Source organism: Physella acuta, unplaced genomic scaffold (assembly GCF_028476545.2).
Source record: "Physella acuta isolate Inbredline_101_S28 unplaced genomic scaffold, ASM2847654v3 ptg000157l, whole genome shotgun sequence".
In the NCBI taxonomy this organism is placed as follows: domain Eukaryota; kingdom Metazoa; phylum Mollusca; class Gastropoda; family Physidae; genus Physella; species Physella acuta.
In genome coordinates, this window is record NW_026731676.1 from 176,939 (window position 1) to 200,086 (window position 23,148).

Sequence of the window (23,148 nt, forward strand, 5' to 3'; positions counted from 1 at the left end):
TGGCAATGGGGAAAAAATCACCTCAAAATAAGTGTTAGGATTAAGAAAGTTTTATAAAATTTAGTAACAAATTTTCTTCACAAAATTATCCATTAGCATTCGATTTACTTTGTATCAAAGATTAGCTTAGGTAGCTGTTAAAATGATTTTATAATTGAAATTAGTTTTTTTTAAAGTCAAAGTCAACTGAGTTTGATTTGAGGAATGTACACATACAAGTTGAACCATTATAATTGCTATATAAAACATTTTAACTATGAGCTGGTGTTTATAAAACAAATGTAATTTGCTTTACTTTACTTGTTATTTTATAAGTTAATGTAAACGTTTCCTTTTGCTGTACAATTTATTTTGTAAAAAATATATTAAAAGATGAACTTGTTATTTTTGTTTTCACCTTGTTTTAAAATTATTTGATTTTATTTAATAATTTTAAAGTTGCTCATTCATTAAAATATCAAGGCTATATTTTTTTTCTGATTTTTAAAAAAGCTACTATTTGCAATTTATATGGCAGATGTTGCTAGATAATTATAGGCTTCAGCAAATGAAGATTTATAGTACTAATCACAGTAAGTTTAAAAGAAAAATTATGTTCCAGTATTATAAAAGCAGGAAAAAAAGAGCAAAGAAAAGTAAATGTAATGAAATCTAAAAAATTTCAAATGTGTATACAATTTATTTTATAACAGTACAGTAAATTAAAGTATCACAAAATAAAATTTCTTTGATTAAAAAAATCACCCGGCTTACATGCAAATGGCAGTACATAACAAACACATCTAGTGCACTGTGTTTGCATCAAAACAAAAATTACCCTTGCAATAACAGATTCTCATTTCAGTTTCATTCAAATAATTTCATTAGCTGACATTAATAAAATAATTTTTTAAATATACTTTATAACATGAATTAAGTGGGGATGCTACATGTGGGAAAGGTAAATGAATATCTGATTAATGCCAATACCAAAATGAAAACATGCAAAATTTAAGTACGGCAAGACTTTGAACTCACCAGTGGTAATCCTGGACTTGGTAAATAATTTAAATGGCTACAGCACAAGTATTGTAAAAACAATTATTGTGGCAATAAGAAATTATGATCATTAGCGATGAAAAACATTTTTGGCAACAGGAAACTGATCATAACAAAAAATAATTGTGACAACAAGGTATTTGGATGACAATGTAGGTAATGAAAAAACAATTGTGGCAACAAGGTACTGCGATCACAACATAAGTAGTGAATAAAAATTGTTGACATGATACTGAAATCACAATATGAGCAAAGGCAACATGAAATTAGCACAACAAGCAGAAAAAACATTTTGGAAATTGGGATGGAAATGTAAGCAGTGAAAACACAATACATGCTGCAGTAAGAAGTGATAACAAATTATTTTCTGGCCTAACATTACAACAAATTTTCTTTTTAGGGCCTATATCCCAGGTCAAATATAACAGCAAATTATTCTCCATATATCTCAAGACTAACATCACAACAAATTCTCTGTATATCCCAGGTCTAACTAACAACAAATTATTCTTTATACATCTCAGGAATAACATTACATTCTCAACACAGGATAGTCTTGGCTGACAGGTTGTCTGTAAGCTTTGCATATAGACAGGCACTCTGACAAAACCTGAAGAGTTGTAAAATAAAATGTAAAGATTTGTAAAGATCCAATGAAAAAAAAATGATTCCAGTTTTTGCTTCCAAAGTAAATAATTTTGATAAATAATATTAAAAATTCTGAATATTCTTGAAAAAAAAAGGTGTTGCGGCAAATTATTATATTTAATAGATAAAAGTTGAATGTTTTTCGCACAGAAATAATAGAGTAAAATCATGACAAGAGGTGAAATTTAACAACAATAACACACGTCATGAAATAATAAATCCCAATTAAATCTTTAAACAACTGTGATATTACACAGAATACTAACCCACAAATGCATTAAACAACTCCAAATGTATTTAGATAGTAATCAAGCTTTCACAAACAAGTTCAATAATTTGATTACCTTACGAGTTTCCTGTGGTAAAATAATGCCATCATTTAGAATCCTCGTGGCCCCAAATATGGCTGATGATTCTCTGTGATGTTTCTCGACTAATTTCTCAAACTCTTCTTTCTGTTTGAACTCATCTGACTGAATTACACATTTCGACTATATCATATGTTTTCACCTTGGATATACAACATGATAAACAAGAAAATAAAAAAGCTTAATCCACTTACTTCCTCTGCCACTGCCCTGGCCAGCTTTGTTGGCTCCATTGTGGCCACTCTTGCATTTGGCCAAGCAAATAAAAAGTTTGGACTAACAGCACGGCCTCCCTACGAATTCATATTAAAAAACAAATAGTTAAAGGCTCAATTTTTAAATTGTATCCATATGAAAAGAAAACTAAACTAAACTCTAAACTAAAAAGATCTTTAAGTTAGATTAGCACTTTTGCGTTCACCCTTTTTAAAGAAGAAAAAAAAACAATCAAATATCTTTTTAATGAGAAACATCAATGATTATACCATTATATAATGCTCATGGCCAAATCCATTCCCCACAATGACTGTAATTTTTGGGACTGAAGCACAGCTCACAGTTGCCAGCATTCGAGCTTGTGATTTCAAAGATACACTGTTGACAATAGCTAGAAGAAATACATTTACAGGCTTTTAATTGCAAGACAGAACATTCCTACTATCAAGCTTTTTGAATATTTCATACAGTGCCTACAAACTAAAGGCTGCTAGGCTTATGTAGGCTCAACTAAAGAGAGCTGCCCAAAACAGAGTCTAGTGGAAAAACGTAGCTGTAGGCCTTTGCTCCTGAGTCAACAAATGATGACACATTCACCCACCACTATTGAACATGCCATAAGGTTTTGAACATGCCATAAGGTTGGCTGGTTAAACTTTTTAAATTATTTTAAATATTAATCAAACTGGGTTAACAATGTTTATAGTTGAATATTTGATATTTTCAAAAATTTTAAATGGTTAACTAAAATTTCAAAATACTTGCATACATTTTAAAAAATGAAATTTTCTTAGATTTAAGTTCTAGCTAGATGTCTAAATGCAAACCAAAAAAAAACCACTTATCAATTACAAACTAACTATAAAAACAGTACAGGCTTAACATACCTGTCTCTTTAGTATTTGACTGTGAAAGGCTACTCTCACTTGTGTTTTGTAAAAACACCAAAGGGATGTCTCTCTGGCAGCATAGTTGAACAAAGTGAGCTCCCTTGGATGCTTCTCTTTCCATTATCTCTCCTTGACTGGCTATTATTCCCACAAGATGGCTGTTGTGATTATATTGAATTTAAACTTTTGACTTACTGATTTAAGAAATATTTTTTCCACATCTTTAAAGCTATATAATGTAATATGATTTTTTTTTAAAGTGTCATTCATAAAATTGACGAAACAAAAAAAGAATTTATAGATACCCTTTTATGTGAGCAAAGCCAGTCAGCATTGACGTGCCAAACATACTTTTAAATTCATGAAATCTGCTACCATCAACAATACGTGCAATTATCTGCAACATAGAGTACCTTATTTAAATCAAACTTGAAAATCTATTTTTTTAAAGTATTTTAATTAAAGAGAAACAATTATGTAATTAATTGTTGTAATATTCTGACCTTATTTCAGAAATCAAAAAATGTATTTTTAATATTATATTTTAAAAGTGCATGCATCAAAATATTTCTTATTTAATTAAAGGTTATCTACCCTGTTTTATACAATAATTACTTTGTACATATCAATCTTATGGTGATTGTGGGGTGCGGGAATAATTCCTGGAAGCTCTTCAACATCAAAAAGAGGCTCATCATACTTATGTGAATCAAGTGCGTCATTGCATGTAACATTTAGACTAGCAACAATATCCCGACCAAGGCGTAATGCATCAGCTTCATTTTCAGCAAAATAATCAGTGCATCCACTTGTACTGTGAACATATAAAATACTGGATTAATAATTTTCAAAAGTTTTTTATTTTTTACATATATACAGCTCAGTAGCATAGCGAGGGGGGGAAGGGGACATATGTCCCCGGGTGTCGACCTTAAGGGGTGCCAAAATGGGTTGGAAAAATAAATTGAAAGGTTGGGAGGGGGGGTGCATATAGAAAGTTTGAGGGGGGTGCAAATCAAAATCTTGAAGGGGGGGGGGTGCAAATCGAAAGTTTGAGGGGGGGGGGTGTGCAAATCTTGAGGGGGGGTGCAAGTCGAAAAGTTTGTCCCCGGGCGCCGGGAAGGGTCGCTACGCCTCTGATACAGCTCACCTCAAAGGTTTCTCAAATGTTACAAATTACCAATTTGAAAAAAGTCTAAAAATTTGCAAACAAAGAATGTAAAAAATGCAAGCTCAACAAAATCCTTACCCACAATGCAATGTAGCACCACCCAAATCCTCAGCAGAAACAATCTCCCCCAGTGCTGCCTGCACCAAGGGTGGGCCGCCCAAGAAAATGGTCCCTGTCTTGTGTACGATCACTGCCTCGTCTGCCATGGTTGGAATGTAGGCACCTCCAGCTGTGCAGCTACCACAGACGATGGCAATCTGAGGGATTTTGGCTGCCGACATGACAGCTTCATTATAAAAGGCTCTGCCACCGAGGTTAAAGATCTCAGACTAGAAAAGAAAAAGTTTTAAAAAAGCTTGAGTAATAAAATGCAAAGGAATAAGTGGGTTTTTTTTAATAACAGTTAATGTTCTGTTATTTTAGAAGGAAATAACACTTCATTGTATAATAAATAGTATTTGTGAATTACAAAGAAAAGTTGTATATTAGCTTCATATATGTCATGTCTAGAAGGCTTATATTCTTGTTTAAGACAGTTTTTTTTCTCTTTATTCTGAACAAAATGATACACTGTAATTTAAACTCAGCAATAGTCTGACTTAAAACTTTATCAAAAGGATGATAACTTTTAACAAACATTTGACAAATTTTAAATATACCTGTAGAGGAAGAAAGGCACCAGCAGAATCTACAAGATAAATACAAGGCAGACGGTTCTGTTCTGCAATTTCTTGAGCTCTAAGTTGCTTTTTAAGAGTTACTGGATAAATGGAGCCACCTTTGAAAGCCCCATCATTAGCCAACACTAAGCAGTATCTTCCCATGACTTTACCTATTGCTGAAAATTTTTGAAAACCAATTAGTTATAAAGAAAGCTCAGTTAATGCTATTAAAATGCTGATCAACTTAATATAAAATAATAACTCAAAGGATAGTCCATAGAAAATGCCACACTCCTAGGGGAGAGGGAATTCAGAAAATGTGACAGCACAATTCACATTTTTAAAAGTAATGTTTGAAAAATTGTGTAAATTGTAATAAAAATTGATTGATAAACTAAGTTACTCAATGTTGACTTAGTTCAGTAACTGTTTATTAATGTGATCGCTTGTTGAAAATTAAGTATAATCTTCATATTTATGGCAACATCAGTGTACAAACTTGATTTTTTTTTTTAGTACCTGACCAAGCTAAAACAAAATGCAGAAAAAAATATTCTTTATTCCAAAAGCCTTACTACCTGTCAAAGCATTTGCACGTGGAATATGTCCATATTCCATTCCAATGCCACCAATAAGAGATAGTTCAAGGTACTCATCATCAAACAAGGATTTTAATCTGTCTGTTATCACCATTTTTCCATGTCGTTTTACATGTCTTTCAATTGATTTTTCACCTCCACCTGCGAGAGAAATACTGACAGCCTGCTGGTATATTTCAACTGTTTTTTCAAATCTGTTGATATTTTTGGAAAATTCCTCTGATGTTTTATCAATATGTGCTTTCTCTTTAATTACTTTAAATGGAATTTCTGAACATGTTGATAAATATCTATATGCATAGACAGTTGTCTTAGTTTGAAATCTACAAAGATGGTGATTTCCATTCCATAGTCCTGTAGCAAAAATATTTGATGCATTGATTTTGACTTTGTTGTACAATTTTTGAAAATTACTGCAGGATGAAAATGGAACACTCTTGGTAAACTGCAAGGTATGTTTGACTGAAGTGTATAAACTGTTGTAAGTTTGGTAGGACTTAACAGTTACAGCTGGTAGTTGTGTCATTCTCAATCTCATCATTCTGCTGGTTCAGTACTGTTGGCATTCAAGATAGATGATAAAAGTATTAAAAGCACCTAAAATTCTTGCCAAGCATGGGTGTGAGTGTGTGTGGTATTGTTGCTGCTATTCTATTTATAAATTTTAGAATATTTTTTTAAATGTATTAAAATACATGCATTTTCAATAAGTGCAAGACGACCAATTAAATTGTTAAACCTACACTTTAAACTAGATCTATAACCTAGATAGATCTAGATTATAATATGCATGTTATGGACTTTTTAGATCTACGACTGCTATACAAAGCAATAGGAGTGGCACTTGGAATTTGGACACAAACAGTACTTAGCAGTTTAAAAACAATTTACGGTGTTAAGTAAAACTTTTCATATATGATGGAAATACCTAGACTTTATCTTCTGTAGTTCTAATCTAATATTAAGATGATGATGACTGAAGATATTCAGTTTAAAAGCTAAAACTAAAGAATAAGCCAAATCTAGTTCTTAATTTCGTAACGTATTTAATAGAAGTTTAGGCTAATACTTTTTAATTTAGGCATACGGTACTAACTTTACACCGCCGAAAATTATTTTTACGGAAGTCACATGACATGTAGGAAAGTAAACAAAAACAAAAAGGAAAGATTAAACACTGAAAATTTTTTCCTAGGCTTCATCAAAATGTCTTTAGTGTATCACTAAAAATCAATTTTTAGTCTTGATTGTTTGATCTACACTGGTACATTCCTAGAAACGTTTAATTCCTATGGAAGTTAACATTTACCAAGCTGCACAATGCATTCCTTTGTGCAGAACAGAGGTGGGTCAAACTAACACTCGAGTCACTAGTAGACACTAGGTCTAGAAGAGAAGTGACTAGACTAACGGTAACGGACAGTGAGAGTCTAAATAAAAATAAAAAAATTTAAATACTGAAATAAAATATTAAAAATAGGCCTAAAAATTTTATTTTTTTTAAATTATGTCATACTATACTCTAACTATTACTACATAGTACATACATAATACTATTACTATACATTTTTTACCGGGAACCGGGTGGTCTTGTTGTTCAATGTTCATTGACTGAGTTAAATATAAAACTATTAATTAACTCAAAAAATAGTACGGGCAGGGCATAGATCGATATAGATCTTTATAATTATATAGTAGATTGTAGAGCCCATACTATATTTCATTATTAAATGAATATAATTAAGGTGAACTATTTTTTTTAAAGTTTGACATTTATATTTAGATTTCTATAATCTAGCTGTCCTGGCGGGGCCCTGCACTGTCCTCTGTAAAAAACCTATTTCTAAAGACTAAAGCCATTAAAGGACTGTGACTTGTGTGTTTATTAAGCAGTATACCGAGCATTGCCCGGGTTTAGGAAATATATTACACAATGGCGATTAAGTTTTTTTTTACTATATGCATGTCTTTTACAAATATACATACTGAGGTACAGAGTCTATTTGAGATTTATATATTATATAGGCCTATTACATTATAATTAGGGCATACATCCATAATATATATATATGATTAATATATGCCTATTTATTATAATATTGTGTTAAACTGTTATCCTAGGCTTTGAGCTTGGACTATTAGAAAGATCTATAATTTAAATAGTAAATAGATGAAGGGACTTAATTATGAAATTAAACAAAGTTGTAACATTTTCTATTCCTAGCTTTTCACTGATGTTTGTAGACGAGTCTATGGGGATGTAAGTCAAGTCTGGGCATTACCAGGACATATTCTAATAACCACAGACAATGGCAGGAAACTCTTCACATTTGATTGCAAGCCTTTGTCATATCAGAATGTAAGCTACCAACATAATATAATATTTTGTTATTAATTTGAAGATAAAGATAAATTTTCAGTGGCACTTATAGATAGAAAGTTATTTTAAAAGCATCTTACTAGGTATTTTACCTCCTGAAAGTGATATTAGATGCTAGTTATAAACCTCAGGTTTTCTTTGGCTTCTTTTCTTTAACTGGTTTCCAATGATTCAAACTACCATTTATATATCAGATACACCACCAAAAAAATGTCAGCATGGTAACCTAGATAACTTATTTTTCAACCATCAGAAATGATGTATAAATTAGATTATAAGTTTTAATCCATGAAATAGATACAGCATCCTTATGGGAAAATTGTCTGATTAGAAGCTTCATAAAATAAACACAAATGAAATGCAAGTAACATCATTTACCTTAGTGTTAAACATCATGTCATATTTTAGTATTCATTTTATTTACAGATGTCAAACATTGGATGCCTGGATATATCACATCTAAGATCTTCCCTAGTTGATGTCTTTATGGTGTCTGTGGATACAGTAGCTCTGGTATAGTGTTTATATTGTAGATCATAGTCTCTGTTTATAACTTAATGATATCAGAACATCTAGCAATAGAGTGTGCTAAGGCCTGGTTTGGTGTGGCAAACTGAAGGTCTATTTACTTTCTCACAGTTCTAGATTACTTTAGGTCATTTCTAAGGCTCAAGTCTGTCTGAGTAGGTCCAACTGTACTGGGGACCTAATTAGACAGGATAAAAGAGACTCAGCATTATATGGCCACACATAACTTTATATGGTCAAAAAAGTGTATTCTTATTTCATTATTTATTTCACAATTAACAGCATAATTATGGAGTCTAGGAAATTAGCTTGGACAATTTAAGTACAATTGAGTACAATAAAAAAAACAGCCAGAAAAATCTTTTGGAAAACTTTGTTTTTTAATCATCTGTATAATTCTGTTTAGGTGGACTCAGCAGGTCAAATGAAATTCTGGCGGTTTGGTGCAGACTTTAGCTGGTCCCTGGTTGGTAATCTAAGCCTTAGCACCTCAGGCAATACAGAGGTTATTAGTGTAGCATACCTCTCCACACTCAGGTGCTTGCTGTGGTGTGAAAAATCTTCACCTACTTCTGCAGTGACTACATACTGTATATGTAAGAGGCAGTTACCTCGAGGTATTAACCAGTAAAATTTTATCTACAAAAAGAAAATTAACAAATAAATTATTTTTTTGGGTCAATTTTAACTAAAGCACTGCTACTCTAGAAGCTGTAGTAAAAGCTAATGAATAATAAATAATGGGCAAAATTTCAAATAAATAAAACACTATTCTTACATGGACTTAAGTTTTTTCCAAATATGTTTTATGCTTATCACATAGATGCTAGCCCTCATTATTAAAACCTCATATTTACTAATATAAATTAAAAACGTTCTGTAAGGTGTTTATAAACATCTTATAGAAAGTATCAGTTTAAAAATCAGCGCTTTCATTTCAGGTGACGTCTGTTTGTATTGATATATTATTTCTCAACAACTTTTTTTAAAAACTCATCAGGATTTGAACATCATGCAGAGACTGATCAAAGCACAAGGGAAATAATTTTGTCTAATTGCCCCCCTTGTGAAATGTTGACCATGTCTAATGATGTAGTTTTCATCAGAAATAAGTAAGTTTTCATTGTTTTTAGACATTTGTTTTTGGCTGTTGATTAGGTAAAAATCTGGGAATTTAAGAATACAAAAGCAGCATTTTAACAAGAATATTGTAGCCAGACTTACATAATTGTTTTGAATTTTTAAACTAATTTTTTACTACTCTTATTTGTCAGGTTTGTTCCTGAGCATGTGTCAGTGCATATGATGTATGACTTCCAGAGCCAATTGATTGTCTTTTATATTGGCAATGAGTCCATAAGTTTCCCTGCTGTACCAGCTATTGATTTTCAAGAAACCATGTTAATATGTGTGTCATACTTAGCTAAGGTAAGAACATTTGAGCAATGTAAAGGGTACAACTGTTTGTCCTTTTAATTTTTATACTTCTTAAATCGTACATTTAAAGAAAAAGAAGTAAGTTTTATATATTTTTGTTTTCATTTTCTACCTTTCTCTGTGGCTAACATTTGTTCTCATACATATTCCATTAACTGCTTGATCAGACTAAACTGTGACCAGAAAGATGTGCAACAGAAAATTGCAAACTAAAAAGTGTGCATGGGCATATTTTTTTTTCTAAAATCGAACATTTATAGACACTGGCAAAAAAAAAACCCACATGCACATTGTAACATTATAAAAAACTTTTCCACGAAATATGATGAAATTAAAGTGTATTAGTATAATTAGTTTGTATGTGCACATTTTTCTGTTTGCAGTTTTCCTTTTGCACATTTTTCTGTGAACCGACTAAACACATCCCTGGTTTGTTGTTGCTTGCATTCGCGTAATAATAACTTTTCTTTGAGTTTACTAACATCATTGCAACTGTATGATCCGAGATGTTGACATTGTTCATAAGCATCGTTAGCACAAATTAATATCAAAATGTAATTTTTATATATTTTTATTTTTTTAGGCTGACCCAGGTCAAGGTAATCTTGGTGTAAGGGCAGATAATTCAAGAGGAGAGGTTGCAGTATTACATTCTGGAGGTCAACTAGAATACTACACTTGTTTCACAGGCTAGTCATCTTTAACAAGATACTTTTTTATTTTAATATAAATAAGACACCAAAGCACAAGAAACAAATACATTTTAAAATTACATTGCATTGAATAACAAATGACTGATCTTTCTTTTTCCTTTTTCAGATACTGGTAAAAAGAAAATGTCAAAGAAGAGCACAATTTTAAAGTCATTAATATGCGAAGATTCAAATTTAAAATCTTCTGATTGGTTTCTACACAAGGGGCATGTAGGAGTATTTGTTCAAGGAACAGTTCAGTAAGTTGGTGGGAATATTACAAAAGCATTTTTTTTTCTTTTCAAATATATTTTTAATGTAAGCCTACTCCTGCTGTACTGTAAAACAACAAACAATAGTTACCTACCTTACTGTGGCTATGTTTGGTTTTCAATTAACTTTTATGATCCGCCATTAAATTTTTATACTTTGAGTATTTAAAAAAAATTGGTTTACAAACTCAAGTTAATATACATTAAAGTTGATCTAATTGTATCCCTAGGATGAAATACATACAATGTTTTAAATGACTTTCACATTAAAGAAAATACTTTTGAATTTTTAGTATTTTCAGGTTGCAAGACTTTAGCCTTGTTTGCGTGACAAAACTTTTTACAACATGCAACATTTACCAGGTGATCCCTAGCACATCTCCAGCATACTTTGCTTGGATTTTAACTCATGAACAAATGTTTGGGTTGCAGGTACACACCGTTTGATCTAAATTGTTTGGTTCTTCATTTATATACATATTGATGTTTAGTTCAACATCCATATATTTGTTGTTATGTTGGCTTCATCATTGAAATATCTGCAGTGAAGTTTTTTTTTTAAACTTAAATATATACTTTGCATGTAAAATTAGCTTGCTCTATTTTGTAAAATTTTATCAGCTATATCCTTAATAATGCAAAGTAACTATGTGCCTTGTTAAGCTTAATAAAAATGTTCACTGTGTTTTCTTTAAACCTACTAGGGAAAAGATACCAAGGGGAAAGAAATGTTTAACTCTGCTGACAAGTTGCCTGATGATCACCTGCTACAAACTGACGTGCTACGTATTGCCCATCTACAAGAGGTTGGTCATTATTTCAATTGTCTTGCTCTTCAATGTTCTGTGGGATTGGGGGGTTGGAGGGTAGAGTGCTAACCCAAAAGTCTTGAGTTTGTATCCTGAGCTATAGTAGACCTACTAACGAAGTCACTAAGTCCCATCTGTGAAGGGTACCTCGCTCACGTTAGGGAAAGGCAGCTTGGCATAGAGCTAGCATAGTATTGCTTTATATACCGAGGTCACAGAAATAGATTAATTTCCATTGTCCTAAAAGTTAACTTGTATGATAACTCTTGTATGTGCTGTCCTTAAAAGGTAACTTGTATGTGCTGTCCTAAAATGGTAACTCTTGTATGTGCTTGTCAAGGGTGAAAGGCCATTTATTAAAATCTGAATGTAATTGAAATAAACCGGGAGTGATCTCCCCTAAACTTTCTCGAATATTCTTATATAAAACAACAGGGGATGGGAACTCGGGATATAGATCTAGTTATGATTTTTAATCCATTTTAAATACTTAAACTTTTTAAAATTTAATAGAATCTCATAGAAAAAAGTATTGCGCACCAAGCGAACGCTGATTAAAGATGTTCATAATGGTGCGCAATATTATTAGTACTTAATAAATTTAGATGCATTTTTGAGAAATCGGAAATAGCGTAAATTAGTACTTCCCGTCAACGGAAATTACTCAAAATGTAACAGAAGGTAGAGAATTAGATCTTTTACTTACAGGTGAAATTTCATTTATCTATCTGAAATAGTACTCAAGTTATAGGCTTTTGAAAAATTCAAAGTAGAAAAAGTACCACTTCCGGTTATCGGAAATCGCTCAAAAGTTGATATGGATCTACAATTTTGATAAAATACTTATATATGAAATTTCATCAACCTAGCTGTAAGGGTACTCAAGTTATCGTGTTTACACACACACACACAGACACACAGACACACAGACATACGGACAAGATTGCAAAATTATGTTTTTCCGTATCAGTGAGGTGTAAAACGTCGAGATTTGTAAAAATCTCGATTTTTTTTTTTTTTGCACGATTACAATACTTTCTCTATACTACGTATATACGAGAAAGTAAAAAGATATCATTAGCCACCATAATTTGTTACCTATGATCTAGGAGAGGCTGGAAAACTTTGATTATAACACAAATCAACAACTGGAAAAATTAAAGAAACAATACACTGATGGCAAGAATGTTCAACCTCATTCACAAATTTCACAAACCATTGGTCAGTGCTTATTCCATTTGTATTTTAACTTCACCATCAATGTCATTCTACTTCTTTCAAAATTATATCAAGTATGTATAATTGTAATTTTTAATTCAATAAAGTTTCTGTAAAAATTAGATTTGGTTTAACTTGTATTACTGTGATTAAACAACTGCTTTCACTTATCAACTTCATATTTATTTTTTATGTATTTTAATTTTGCATGTAAGATGGCTTCTTTTAATTGTTAAATATTCAAATTTAATTTTCATTGTGTCAACATTTCTACTTACAGTTCCTTATCTTGAAGAATATTGGCGTTTGGAGAGTCTGTTAAAAGTTCTCATAGAATCAAAAATGGTAGGTCATATTGTTTCATAACCACCATGCCTAAACTTTGTTGTTAGATTTAATTTTGGTTTTTAGATTGGTCCAAATAGTTGGTATTTATATAATTTGCAGTATATACTTATTTTTAAATATTAATTAAATGACCGTTACATTGCTATTTACATTCTTGTAAATGTAAACATTTTTCTATACAGGTTGTCATGAAAGGGGAAGAAAATGTTGGCGAGTCCATGGTCTCTAGTTTGATGGAGATGCGTAGTTTGTCCAAGTCTTCACAGCATGCTAAAATGCTTTGGCTTTCACAGGTTTATCCTGAAGAGCTCTTGAACTATTTGTGTAAAGGGATCACTATAGACTGTAGTAAGTCAGTATGTCGTTAGCCTAGAATTAGAGATTTTACACTTTTTGCTTTGTTTTTTACTTTAAAAAAAAATAATTGCTTGGTTAAGCAATAAGGGGGTTGTGCTTAATTGACATCTTCCCCCAAGAGATTTGTAAGCAGTGATTTGTAATGGTGAATATGGGCTTCAAAAGTTGTGACATCACACTTTCGCATTTAAAATAATATTTTTATAACATTTAGTCTTTTTTTTTTACATTTTTTTTTGTAAATTGATTAAGAATTTATTAATATACAAAATAATGAAACAGCTTAGTTTATATATTTAAAAAAGATAATTATTTCAAGAAATTACAGTTTTATGGGTGGGAATAAGGCTGACATGTGACATCATTTACAGGAGGATCAAATGGAGGATATAAAAATCATTTTTAAAAAAACTTTATGTCAAGGATGGATAACCACAATAATCTTTTCAAAAAAGTTCTAAATAGGGATTAAATTTCAAAACTAGTAGACAAAGTTAAAATATTTACTCCATGGACTTGTAAAATTTATTTCCAGTTGTAGTTGACCAGATGGAAATTCCGAGGTGGCAGGCAGTTCTTGGAATTGAAAGCAGCGATCTGATGAGTTTTGAGATTATCTGTCGTTTGTTGTTTCAACTCCACCCTGATAAGCTAGTAAGTGTTAGTTTAACTAGGACCACACAACTAGACCCAAAAGGGAATACAAGTTTCTAACCCATAAACTAATTTTGTCCAGATATGTAGTTTTTATTTACAACAGTCAAATTTTTCAAATAATAAAGTTGTTATACTTTTTTTGTTGCAATTCTAAAAATCAACAACATCTTGACAGTTTTGTGGATAGAAGAGTAACCGGTACATTATAACTTAAAATTTTCTATTATAAAACCTTTCATTTATTTAAAGATTTCATTAGATTTGATTGATCTATCTTTGTTCCTTGTAGCTGAACTTTGTTAAATGTGCAGAATCTGTTAGTGAACATTCTGTTGGTGTCTCAGCTTTTGTCCGCAAGAAACATACAGTAGGTATTATTCTAGTCTTATCTGTTTTATTCTAGTATTGTCTGTATAATTCCTGTCTTGTTTATATAATTCTTGTTTTGAGTTACATGAGTTAGGCTGATGTATAGGGCTGAGGTATAATCAACACAAAATGCTAATATTTGTTTACTTGTGTGAAATGATGTGTTGACTGAAGTACAAGCAGCCTGGGGAAAAAAATTTGTGTTAAATGTTTATAAAACTCACTACTTTTTTACAGTTTTTTTTACTACTGTACTGTAGAAAATAATACATTAAAAAACTCTATAATAGGAAGCTTTTAAATTTAAATAGCCCCAAGAATTAAAATAAATGTACTTAGTTATAATATTAAAAGCAATTGTCACTAAAATATTTTGCAAAGATTTCTTGGGCAAACATTGTTTTTACCAATTTTTTAAAAATTAATCTAAAAGTTTGATTTGTTTAATTCATTTTGATTTATTTTACTGAATGAAATGAACTTCAGTCATGTATGACTCTTCCTCAGCTGATCTATTACAAAACTGCCTGCAACTGTCTTCCTGATTGTGTAGCATCAAGTAACCCTAAGATGGCAGCCCTGGTCAAGTCTAAACTCATTCTTGCTAGGTATCATCTGGTAGTTCACACTCATTCTTGCTAGGTATCATCTGGTAGTTCACTCATTCTTGCTAGGTATCATCTGGTAGTTCACACTCATTCTTGCTAGGTATCATCTGGTAGTTCACACTCATTCTTGTTAGGTATCATCTGGTAGTTCACACTCATTCTTGCTAGGTATCATGTGGTAGTTCACACTCATTCTTGCTAGGTATCATCTGGTAGTTCACACTCATTCTTGCTAGTTATCATCTGGTAGTTCACACTCATTCTTGCTAGGTATCATCTGGTAGTTCACACTCATTCTTGCTAGGTATCATCTGGTAGTTCACACTCATTCTTGCTAGGTATCATCTGGTAGTTCACACTCATTCTTGCTAGGTATCATGTGCTTGTTCACACTCATTCTTGCTAGGTATCATCTGGTAGTTCACACTCATTCTTGCTAGGTATCATCTGGTAGTTCACACTCATTCTTGCTAGGTATCATCTGGTAGTTCACACTCATTCTTGCTAGGTATCATCTGGTAGTTCACACTCATTCTTGCTAGGTATCATCTGGTAGTTCACACTCATTCTTGCTAGGTATCATGTGCTTGTTCACACTCATTCTTGCTAGGTATCATCTTGTAGTTCACACTCATTCTTGCTAGGTATCATCTGGTAGTTCACACTCATTCTTGCTAGTTGTCAACAGTAGTGTAGGCAGGGGCAGAGGCGTAGCGAGGGGGGGGGGGCGGGGGTAATGGGTTGGAAAAACAAATTAAAATGTCATTTTAGCTGCATTTTTGCATTATAAATAGTTTGGGGGGGAGGGTGCAAATGGAAAGTTTGTCCCCGGGCGCTGGGAAGGGCCACTATGCCCCTGGGCCGGGGAGTCACCTATGGACCCCCTGTCTGTCATTGTTAGTTTTGTCAAGTTGTACATTAGGAGGGGAAATTTAAAACTCTCTAAAAAGAATAGCATCAGCATTTTATTGATACGCAACTTAATTAGTTAATTTTTCTTCAAGTTATCAGTTTAGTATTATTCTCAACATTTTAAAATTAAAACTCTGCATTCTTAACCATTTTTAAAAAAAACCTACTTGTTTCCAGTGAAGTAAGTAATTGTGTAGAGAAGGCATTGAAGTACCTACTTCAGCATGAGCTTTGGTCTGTTTCAGTGAAGTAAGTAATTGTGTAGAGAAAGCATTGAAGTACCTACTTCAGCATGAGCTTTGGTCTGTTTCAGTGAAGTAAGTAATTGTGTAGAGAAAGCATTGAAGTACCTACTTCAGCATGAGCTTTGGTCTGTTTCAGTGAAGTAAGTAATTGTGTAGAGAAGGCATTGAAGTACCTACTTCAGCATGAGCTTTGGTCTGAGGCTGTTGAGCTGGTTAAAAACGAGGCCTCAAATGTTGAGAAATTGCCATCATACTTACATATAACAACTACAGCACTAGCCCAGGTGAGACTTTATTTTACTTAAATACCAGTTAGATTAAAATAGTCAGTTACTTAAAGGTTATCATAATATGCAAACTTCAATTTTTTCATGCAGCTAATTAAAAACAGATAATAAAATAATAAATGTAGGCCTTTATTTTTTTTTTAAAGTGTTATCAAAGATTTTAATTTCTTTTTAAAGAGCCAAGTGCTGACCAACTACATTCCTGACTTGTTTTCCATCATGCCTTCATGGAAAAGGTAACTTTAAATATATACGTGTAACATACTTTATCCCCCAAACTATTTACTTGTTAAATAAAAGCCCACACATTTGTTTTCAAACAAGTGTCATTGGCTCATGTACGGCTTGATGTAATACTATAATTATCAAGTGTTCAACATATTTCCAGCTTCCTATCATTTGCTCAAGTGGCCACAGAACAGACAGCTGTTCGACAACAGCAATTATCAAATTCAGTAGAGGATATTTTTGCACAGGCGAACAAGAGTGTAGGCCTGTCTACTGTCAAGCCATTTTTACTGGAGTTAATTAAAAAGATGGAGCAGGGCTAGGGCATAAGGACTTTATGCATCAACTTGTTTTTGTGTTAAAGAGTTTAAGTTTCACAACTTTTAAAAATACTGGATTACTGCTAACCTTACTGTTACATTTTTTTCTGTAAATTTCTATATTGTTGCACCTGAACAACAAATCCACATCCCATTTTGTATTCTTGTTTTAGTGTCTCTAAATGTGATGATAACCTTTGCTTAAAACTAATTATTCTATAATTTTCTTACTTAAATATTTGGAGTATGAACAAAGTTAAGTGATTGTTTTATACTGCTGATTTTTTAGTTTTGTCTCCATTGTGAGAATATTGTTTTCTAAAAAAAAAATTACAAAAAGTATGCCTATTGACAGGAACTGCAAAAGTTATTTTGTATTGTGAGGTGATTGTCCAAGAATTTTCACTGGTGTTAGCAATGATATTCATTAGCTAGTACACTGTATAAATCACTTGTGGTGTGATAAAATCTGATGAGTTGTATTCTATTTAAAAATAAATTAATGTAAAAAAAATTATTTTCTTCAATCATTTTTAATTTAAATTTCTTTTAATAAAAGAATTTAACAAAATCTTTTTGCATGGTTATATGACAGCTCCATAGATAAATTGTTATACATGTAAACTTGTTTTTATCTTCCATGACCACATACAGCATATTTACAAAACATTTATTAGCCAGTTAACACCTAGGTCATCTTTATATGTCAAAATCTGTTTAGTAGATTTTCAGACACACCATTTTAATATACAATTAAAGTGAATTTTCTGCATTAATGTTTTAATGCTAGCACACTATGACTCACACCTATAGTTATTCATCTTCACTCCAATAAAATGGCCATAAAAGCTTTAAAAAATTTAAACCATGCTTATTAAAAGACTAGATAAATCATAAAATAAAATTTCTGTTCTAGGGTTAAGAATAATTGCTTGCTTTATAAGCTTAAGAAAACGGTCATGTGACCACCAGTACGTAAATTGTTTAATTTTGGATTTTTTTAAATCCTCAGGTATACTCAGAAATCTGAAATGCTTTTTAACATTTACTGCATTAAAATTTCTTTATTTAAAAAAAAAAAAACCCATTTAATATTAGTTGGATAAAAAAACTTACACTTTATAATAAAGGAAGTCACATTTAAATTTTTCACATGCACTTGATCAAATGTATCTATGCAACCTAATTTGTAAGGCACTTACCCTAAATAATTTCAATAAGAAGCTCATCTGGAATCCTATTTGCAGGATGAGCTTTGAGGCAAAATGTTTACAAACAATGTGAACTGCTTATCAAGCAATACAAACATGAAATATGGCATGGTTAAGCAAGGAATGGCAACATAACATAATGAAAACAACAATTTTTTGTACCATTCTTTTCATGAGAAAGCAAGTTTGCCTTCAAACAATAACACACACAAAAAGTAAAAATACTAGTTAACACTGCAACTTAAGAAGCAAATAACCATCACTCATCTTCAACATACTCAGTTATTACAATAAATTGTAATCACTGAAAATTTTATAATGAAAAGGTTACAGAAATAAATGATTTAATGAATTTTAATTAGAAATTATTACTTAATCAGCGTGTTGTAATAACTAAGTTGGTTTTTAATAACTTAAAAGTCAGACATTTCTCATCCAGTAGTCTCTCATTTACAAGAATGAAAATAACATTACAAAAAATTAGTAATTACAGCTCTTTTTTTTTTTACAACAAATAATCTTGGAATTGAAAAAAAACAAAAAGAAATCTGATTAACATAGTAACATTTTGTTAAACAAAAACAGAAGTAAATGAATGGCTAAAGCTGCCAAAATTGTTAAGCAAAAAAAAAAAAAAAACCTTAAGGAAAGAATTGTTACAGCAACACTTTTACCACAAAAAAGGCAGTTCTGAAGACCTTTCACATTGGCTTTTAATCTTGAATTTGTCTTATAAAAACAAATTTCATTAAAGCGACCTTATAAGGTAATTGTACATTCAGCAGTTGCACACACTAATCCAACCAATTGCTTCAGTTGGTTTTTCTCTACTATTTTACAAGCCCTATGCTAGTAAGTTATAGTGAGTTCTATATAAATTTCATCAATGTGTCACCTTAGACAGAAAATATTCAACTGGTCATCATGCTAGTTTTTATTAGTAGAGTGTATGAGTAGGCTGAGTCCACACAATGTGACAATGACATTACGTCACCTGTAAACCCTAATTTTTGTCAAAGTTTTAAAAAACCCAGTCTAAGGAACCTAAAGGAATTAAAGTTCGTGTACTACCAGATGATATAATTCTTAAAGAAATCATCAAAAAATGATAACTCTCAGGAATAGAAACTCAAACAGTGAATTTAAATAATCCTTTCTAAGAAACAGTATGATTGTAAAATGTAATGAAGATTTGAGTTGGGAAGACTAGAAAGTACAAACATTAAATAGTTCAATTGTGGGGAACAGTATTTATTATTTGTTAACTTACTCTTACATGTGACTCAGAAATTGTAAACAATAAGTAAGCCCACTGCCCCAGATTTATATTTAACATCCTCAATTTGTTTTGTGCTTAGGAGATTGACTTTGGTAAGCTGGTCTTGCAATCAGTTTAACAGTAAATAATAATTTATGGACTTATAGCTGCATCCAAGGTGGAAAAAAAATATAACAAAACCCAGACTTCTGCGAGAAGCTTTTCAAATTATAAGAATCATCAACACGTTAAAATGTTTTCATAACAGAATGTAAAACAACTCCGCCATTCATTTAGTCTAAAGAGATAACAAAGAGAGATTACTTATAAATAAATAATACATTACGACTTGTCCCTAAAAATGTCTTCTATTTTTGAAAAAAGGATTTTATGACAAAACAAATGTGAATGGAATTCATATGTATGAACCTCAAACAGCATGTACTTCTTGAAGTAGCATTATGACTTCAAAGTCACATAAAGTGACTGGTAACCAGTTCCTCGATTGTACCAGCACCCCAGTTCATCAGTTGATCCTAGCATGAAAAGAAGTGAAGAAAAAGCTTAGCATTATGTATTTACTGCAAGTAATAATCACATTCAATAATTGATAATGTAACTTACCTGGGGCATGTAAAGGCACACACTGCGTAGTTTGTAGACCATCACTTTGTTTTTATTTGTCTAAAAGTAAATTTTAAGACAGGTATTAAAAGATTACAAAAGAATAAGCAGTAGCTAAAGTTAGTATTTTATCAGTTCAAAACAACTTGCAACATTTTAGATATATAGTATATGTTGTAAATGATCCCTCATTACCTGCATATGCTGCTTGTCCACAAAAAGAAAAACAGTCTGATCTGTATTTGTGACAATTAGTCCAGTTTTGTCCCGTACAGTTAATAATCGCATTAGCTGACGCTCATAGTCATCACTGCGAAAAATGTATTCAGCCTGAAAAATGTAAGTCAAACCTTTCAAAAACTATCGACAACAGGATCATTTTTAATTTATTTCTGTCAGAAATTTTTTTTAACAAAATACTATCCTATGGAATTTTTGTTATTTTTACAACTTACATTAAGTGGCTTATAAGGGGTATCATCACCCTTCCACCGGGAAAATAAATGGCATTGAATCTTTTCAATATCATTGCGAGGCCACAAAAAAAAGTCAACTTGTCCAGTACAACCAATTACATCCTGAAAAGAGTTTTAAAAAAGATTAAATGATTTATCAAGGAGAAAATTAGTGTTTCTTTTACATTTCATAGAATAAGATATACTAAGTACTGCGAGCATTTAAAGATTTAAATTTTTTTTCTTAAGTTACCAAGTTAAAAAATTGAACAGATATGTTATAAAAGTATAACAATAAAACCTACTCGTCTCAAGGGTTGCCATCTATGAGCATGAAATTGGACAACATCTTTCTCGATCAGCTCACGTGAGCTTTCATATGAATATGAATCATTCTGTGGAAAAATATTGTTAAATTACTTTAACTTAAATAAATATTTATAATTATGGAACTAGTTCAATTCATTTCTGTTCTACACATCTACGTAAACAAAAAAAAAATTGAAGTAGGATAATCCAAATTAATTCAACTTGGAGGCCTAAATTAAATAAAACCCTAGAACTATATAAATTCTCTTTTTAATAACCCCTTTAAAACAACCATTTAACCCTTTGAACCAGCGGTACAGCTTTATCAGTTAGTCTTAAATCTCCATACCCCAAGATACAGATAAAGCAGTATTAGATACCTGATCCCAGATCGCCAGTCTGTACATAAAATTGTGATATTAAAAAAGTAAGTAACTGGTATTGTTCGACTCGTGGCAAATTCCTGGCTTGGCTGAGCCAATGAACCAAATTTATGTTTATCATTTACAATTTAAGATGGAAAGACGATTTTAAAATTCTAAACCGGCATTCTACCTACGTCTACATCTACCTATGTCTAAAAGAAGGGTCTACCTACTCAAACAACTGGATTACTAGATCTAAGTATTGGCGATAAATCATGTACATATGTTAATTGAAATGATAAAATTAACATTGTTGTTATGTTCATAGTTTTTATTTTTTTATTTAGAGTCTGTAGTGTGTACATATAACTTAGGCGCTCAGGGGCATGGATATTTTAGGTTCAGGAGCTAAGGGTTCAAAGGGTTATTAGTATTAGGCTGGTGCAGCTTAAGAAACAAAAACTGATTTTACTAATGCACACCTTTACGCCTTGCAGTATGCTGTGTTCATAATTGTTTGTCATCACAGGCAAAACTTCAGCCACCTCAAAGAGTGCATTTTTCTTTTTCTGAAATAGAGAAGTATATTTTAATATTTTTTTTAATTAGAAAGATGAGAATCAGAAGTTATATATAGGCCCCTATATTATGGTGGCTCTTGGAAATTAAGTCATTAGCCTATGGCCAAATGAGAATAAAGCAGTACCTCATCCTTAAAATGAAACGATATGTACATCTTGAAGTCAAATTGATCTGCTAAAGCTTCCCTCTTTTTACGGAGGTTATTCCGCAATCTGCTTACAGCTGCACTTTTCCTTGTTATTGGATCCCCCATTTCACTAATTTAACCGTAACCACACTAAAGTATATCTATTAAAGTCTTTGCTGATGTAAATGGGTTATGGGCTGAATGTATTGCCAGCTGTTTTCTTTTCCTGATGCATGTTTTGTTTATACTTCATTTTTGTGTGACTGGCAACAGTTGGAGAGTACTCTCCAGTACATACAGATTACAAGCAGAGTATAAAACAAATATCACTTGAAATTTTGAGCAATGGATTATGCCTATCCTTCATATATATATACTATAACATTTTAATATTGATATTTTTTGTAATAAGTCCTAAGAGGAGGTTATGACTGAGTCGAGGAAAGGTGCAGTTTTCTTCCGGAATGACAGAGGACACTGGGTTTCGGGCGTATTCAAGCAGAAAACAGACCCAAATGTTGACATCATAGGTACTTCATCGTAATGCATCGCGAGTGTTACATGGGGTAGAAGCATTGAAAGATTGTGGTGAGACATTTTGGATGAACTTTGAAGGCTCATGTGTGAAGTCCACCTTTACTAACAGGGCGGAAGGTGCTTGTTTATATACTTCCCCTTCTAACTCGGATCAAGATGGCGTAATGCAATGGCGTAATCAAGAGGAGACTATGCTGACCAACAAAAGAAAAAAATATTAGGAACTCTTCAATTATTTTTTTATGCAAAAGCGGCAACCCAGTTAAACAATTTTAGTAAATATTTTACCAATAAAATTTAAGATGGCATCACTATTTTCTCGTAAATCTTTAAAATAGCTTACAATTAAAATGTATGCAAAGATATTTTTAAAAAAAGAGTATGGACATATTCCAAAGGCGCTGCGAATTGTTGAAAGAGT

At 31.8% G+C, this 23,148-nt stretch overlaps 3 protein-coding genes across 6 annotated transcripts; 1 reads left to right on the plus strand and 2 right to left on the minus strand.

The window, feature by feature from the left end:
• Positions 1-1,534: 1,534 nt before the first annotated feature.
• Positions 1,535-6,171, minus strand: LOC131935759 (methylcrotonoyl-CoA carboxylase beta chain, mitochondrial). Its single transcript, XM_059292405.1, has 10 exons — positions 5,572-6,171; positions 4,991-5,169; positions 4,410-4,660; positions 3,776-3,974; positions 3,466-3,557; positions 3,158-3,318; positions 2,540-2,661; positions 2,249-2,347; positions 2,031-2,159; positions 1,535-1,648 (listed from the first exon to the last, which is right to left on the minus strand). The coding sequence occupies exons 1-10, from the start codon at positions 6,131-6,133 to the stop codon at positions 1,571-1,573; spliced, it is 1,872 nt and encodes a 623-aa protein (XP_059148388.1). The 5' UTR covers positions 6,134-6,171; the 3' UTR covers positions 1,535-1,570.
• Positions 6,172-6,743: 572 nt separating this feature from the next.
• On the plus strand, positions 6,744-17,282 carry LOC131935769 (uncharacterized). Of its 4 annotated transcripts, XM_059292414.1 has the most exons (19): positions 6,744-6,937; positions 7,817-7,951; positions 8,399-8,485; positions 8,907-9,117; positions 9,501-9,612; positions 9,775-9,928; positions 10,521-10,626; positions 10,757-10,889; positions 11,195-11,333; positions 11,606-11,707; positions 12,820-12,931; positions 13,209-13,273; positions 13,459-13,624; positions 14,169-14,287; positions 14,580-14,657; positions 15,167-15,267; positions 16,561-16,708; positions 16,889-16,947; positions 17,100-17,282. In XM_059292414.1, the coding sequence occupies exons 1-19, from the start codon at positions 6,884-6,886 to the stop codon at positions 17,260-17,262; spliced, it is 2,244 nt and encodes a 747-aa protein (XP_059148397.1). In that variant the 5' UTR covers positions 6,744-6,883; the 3' UTR covers positions 17,263-17,282. The 4 variants fall into 4 exon arrangements, with proteins under 4 accessions (XP_059148397.1, XP_059148399.1, XP_059148398.1 ...); XM_059292416.1 differs by lacking the exons at positions 16,889-16,947; positions 17,100-17,282 and having other exon boundaries at positions 16,357-16,653; XM_059292415.1 differs by lacking the exons at positions 16,889-16,947; positions 17,100-17,282 and having other exon boundaries at positions 16,425-16,653.
• Positions 17,283-18,334: 1,052 nt separating this feature from the next.
• LOC131935765 (uncharacterized protein C6orf62 homolog) lies at positions 18,335-22,901 on the minus strand. The gene is made up of 7 exons (XM_059292410.1): positions 22,188-22,901; positions 21,964-22,050; positions 21,113-21,202; positions 20,808-20,930; positions 20,548-20,682; positions 20,353-20,412; positions 18,335-20,264 (listed from the first exon to the last, which is right to left on the minus strand). The coding sequence occupies exons 1-7, from the start codon at positions 22,314-22,316 to the stop codon at positions 20,202-20,204; spliced, it is 687 nt and encodes a 228-aa protein (XP_059148393.1). The 5' UTR covers positions 22,317-22,901; the 3' UTR covers positions 18,335-20,201.
• Positions 22,902-23,148: the final 247 nt, after the last annotated feature.

Coding starts and splice junctions, on each gene's coding strand:
- LOC131935759 (XM_059292405.1), bottom strand. CDS start 6,133: ATGATGAGATTGAGAATGACACAACTACCAGCTGTAACTGTTAAGTCC. Junction 3,975..4,409: donor GGTGCTACATTGCATTGTGG/GTAAGGATTTTG, acceptor ATATGTTCACAG/TACAAGTGGATGCACTGATT. Junction 2,662..3,157: donor GTCAAATACTAAAGAGACAG/GTATGTTAAGCC, acceptor TATTTCTTCTAG/CTATTGTCAACAGTGTATCT.
- LOC131935769 (XM_059292414.1), top strand. CDS start 6,884: ATGGAAGTTAACATTTACCAAGCTGCACAATGCATTCCTTTGTGCAGA. Junction 9,118..9,500: donor TAAGAGGCAGTTACCTCGAG/GTATTAACCAGT, acceptor AAAACTCATCAG/GATTTGAACATCATGCAGAG. Junction 11,334..11,605: donor AACAAATGTTTGGGTTGCAG/GTACACACCGTT, acceptor TAAACCTACTAG/GGAAAAGATACCAAGGGGAA.
- LOC131935765 (XM_059292410.1), bottom strand. CDS start 22,316: ATGGGGGATCCAATAACAAGGAAAAGTGCAGCTGTAAGCAGATTGCGG. Junction 21,203..21,963: donor GCATACTGCAAGGCGTAAAG/GTGTGCATTAGT, acceptor ATTTTTCCACAG/AATGATTCATATTCATATGA. Junction 20,265..20,352: donor TGTGCCTTTACATGCCCCAG/GTAAGTTACATT, acceptor TTTTCATGCTAG/GATCAACTGATGAACTGGGG.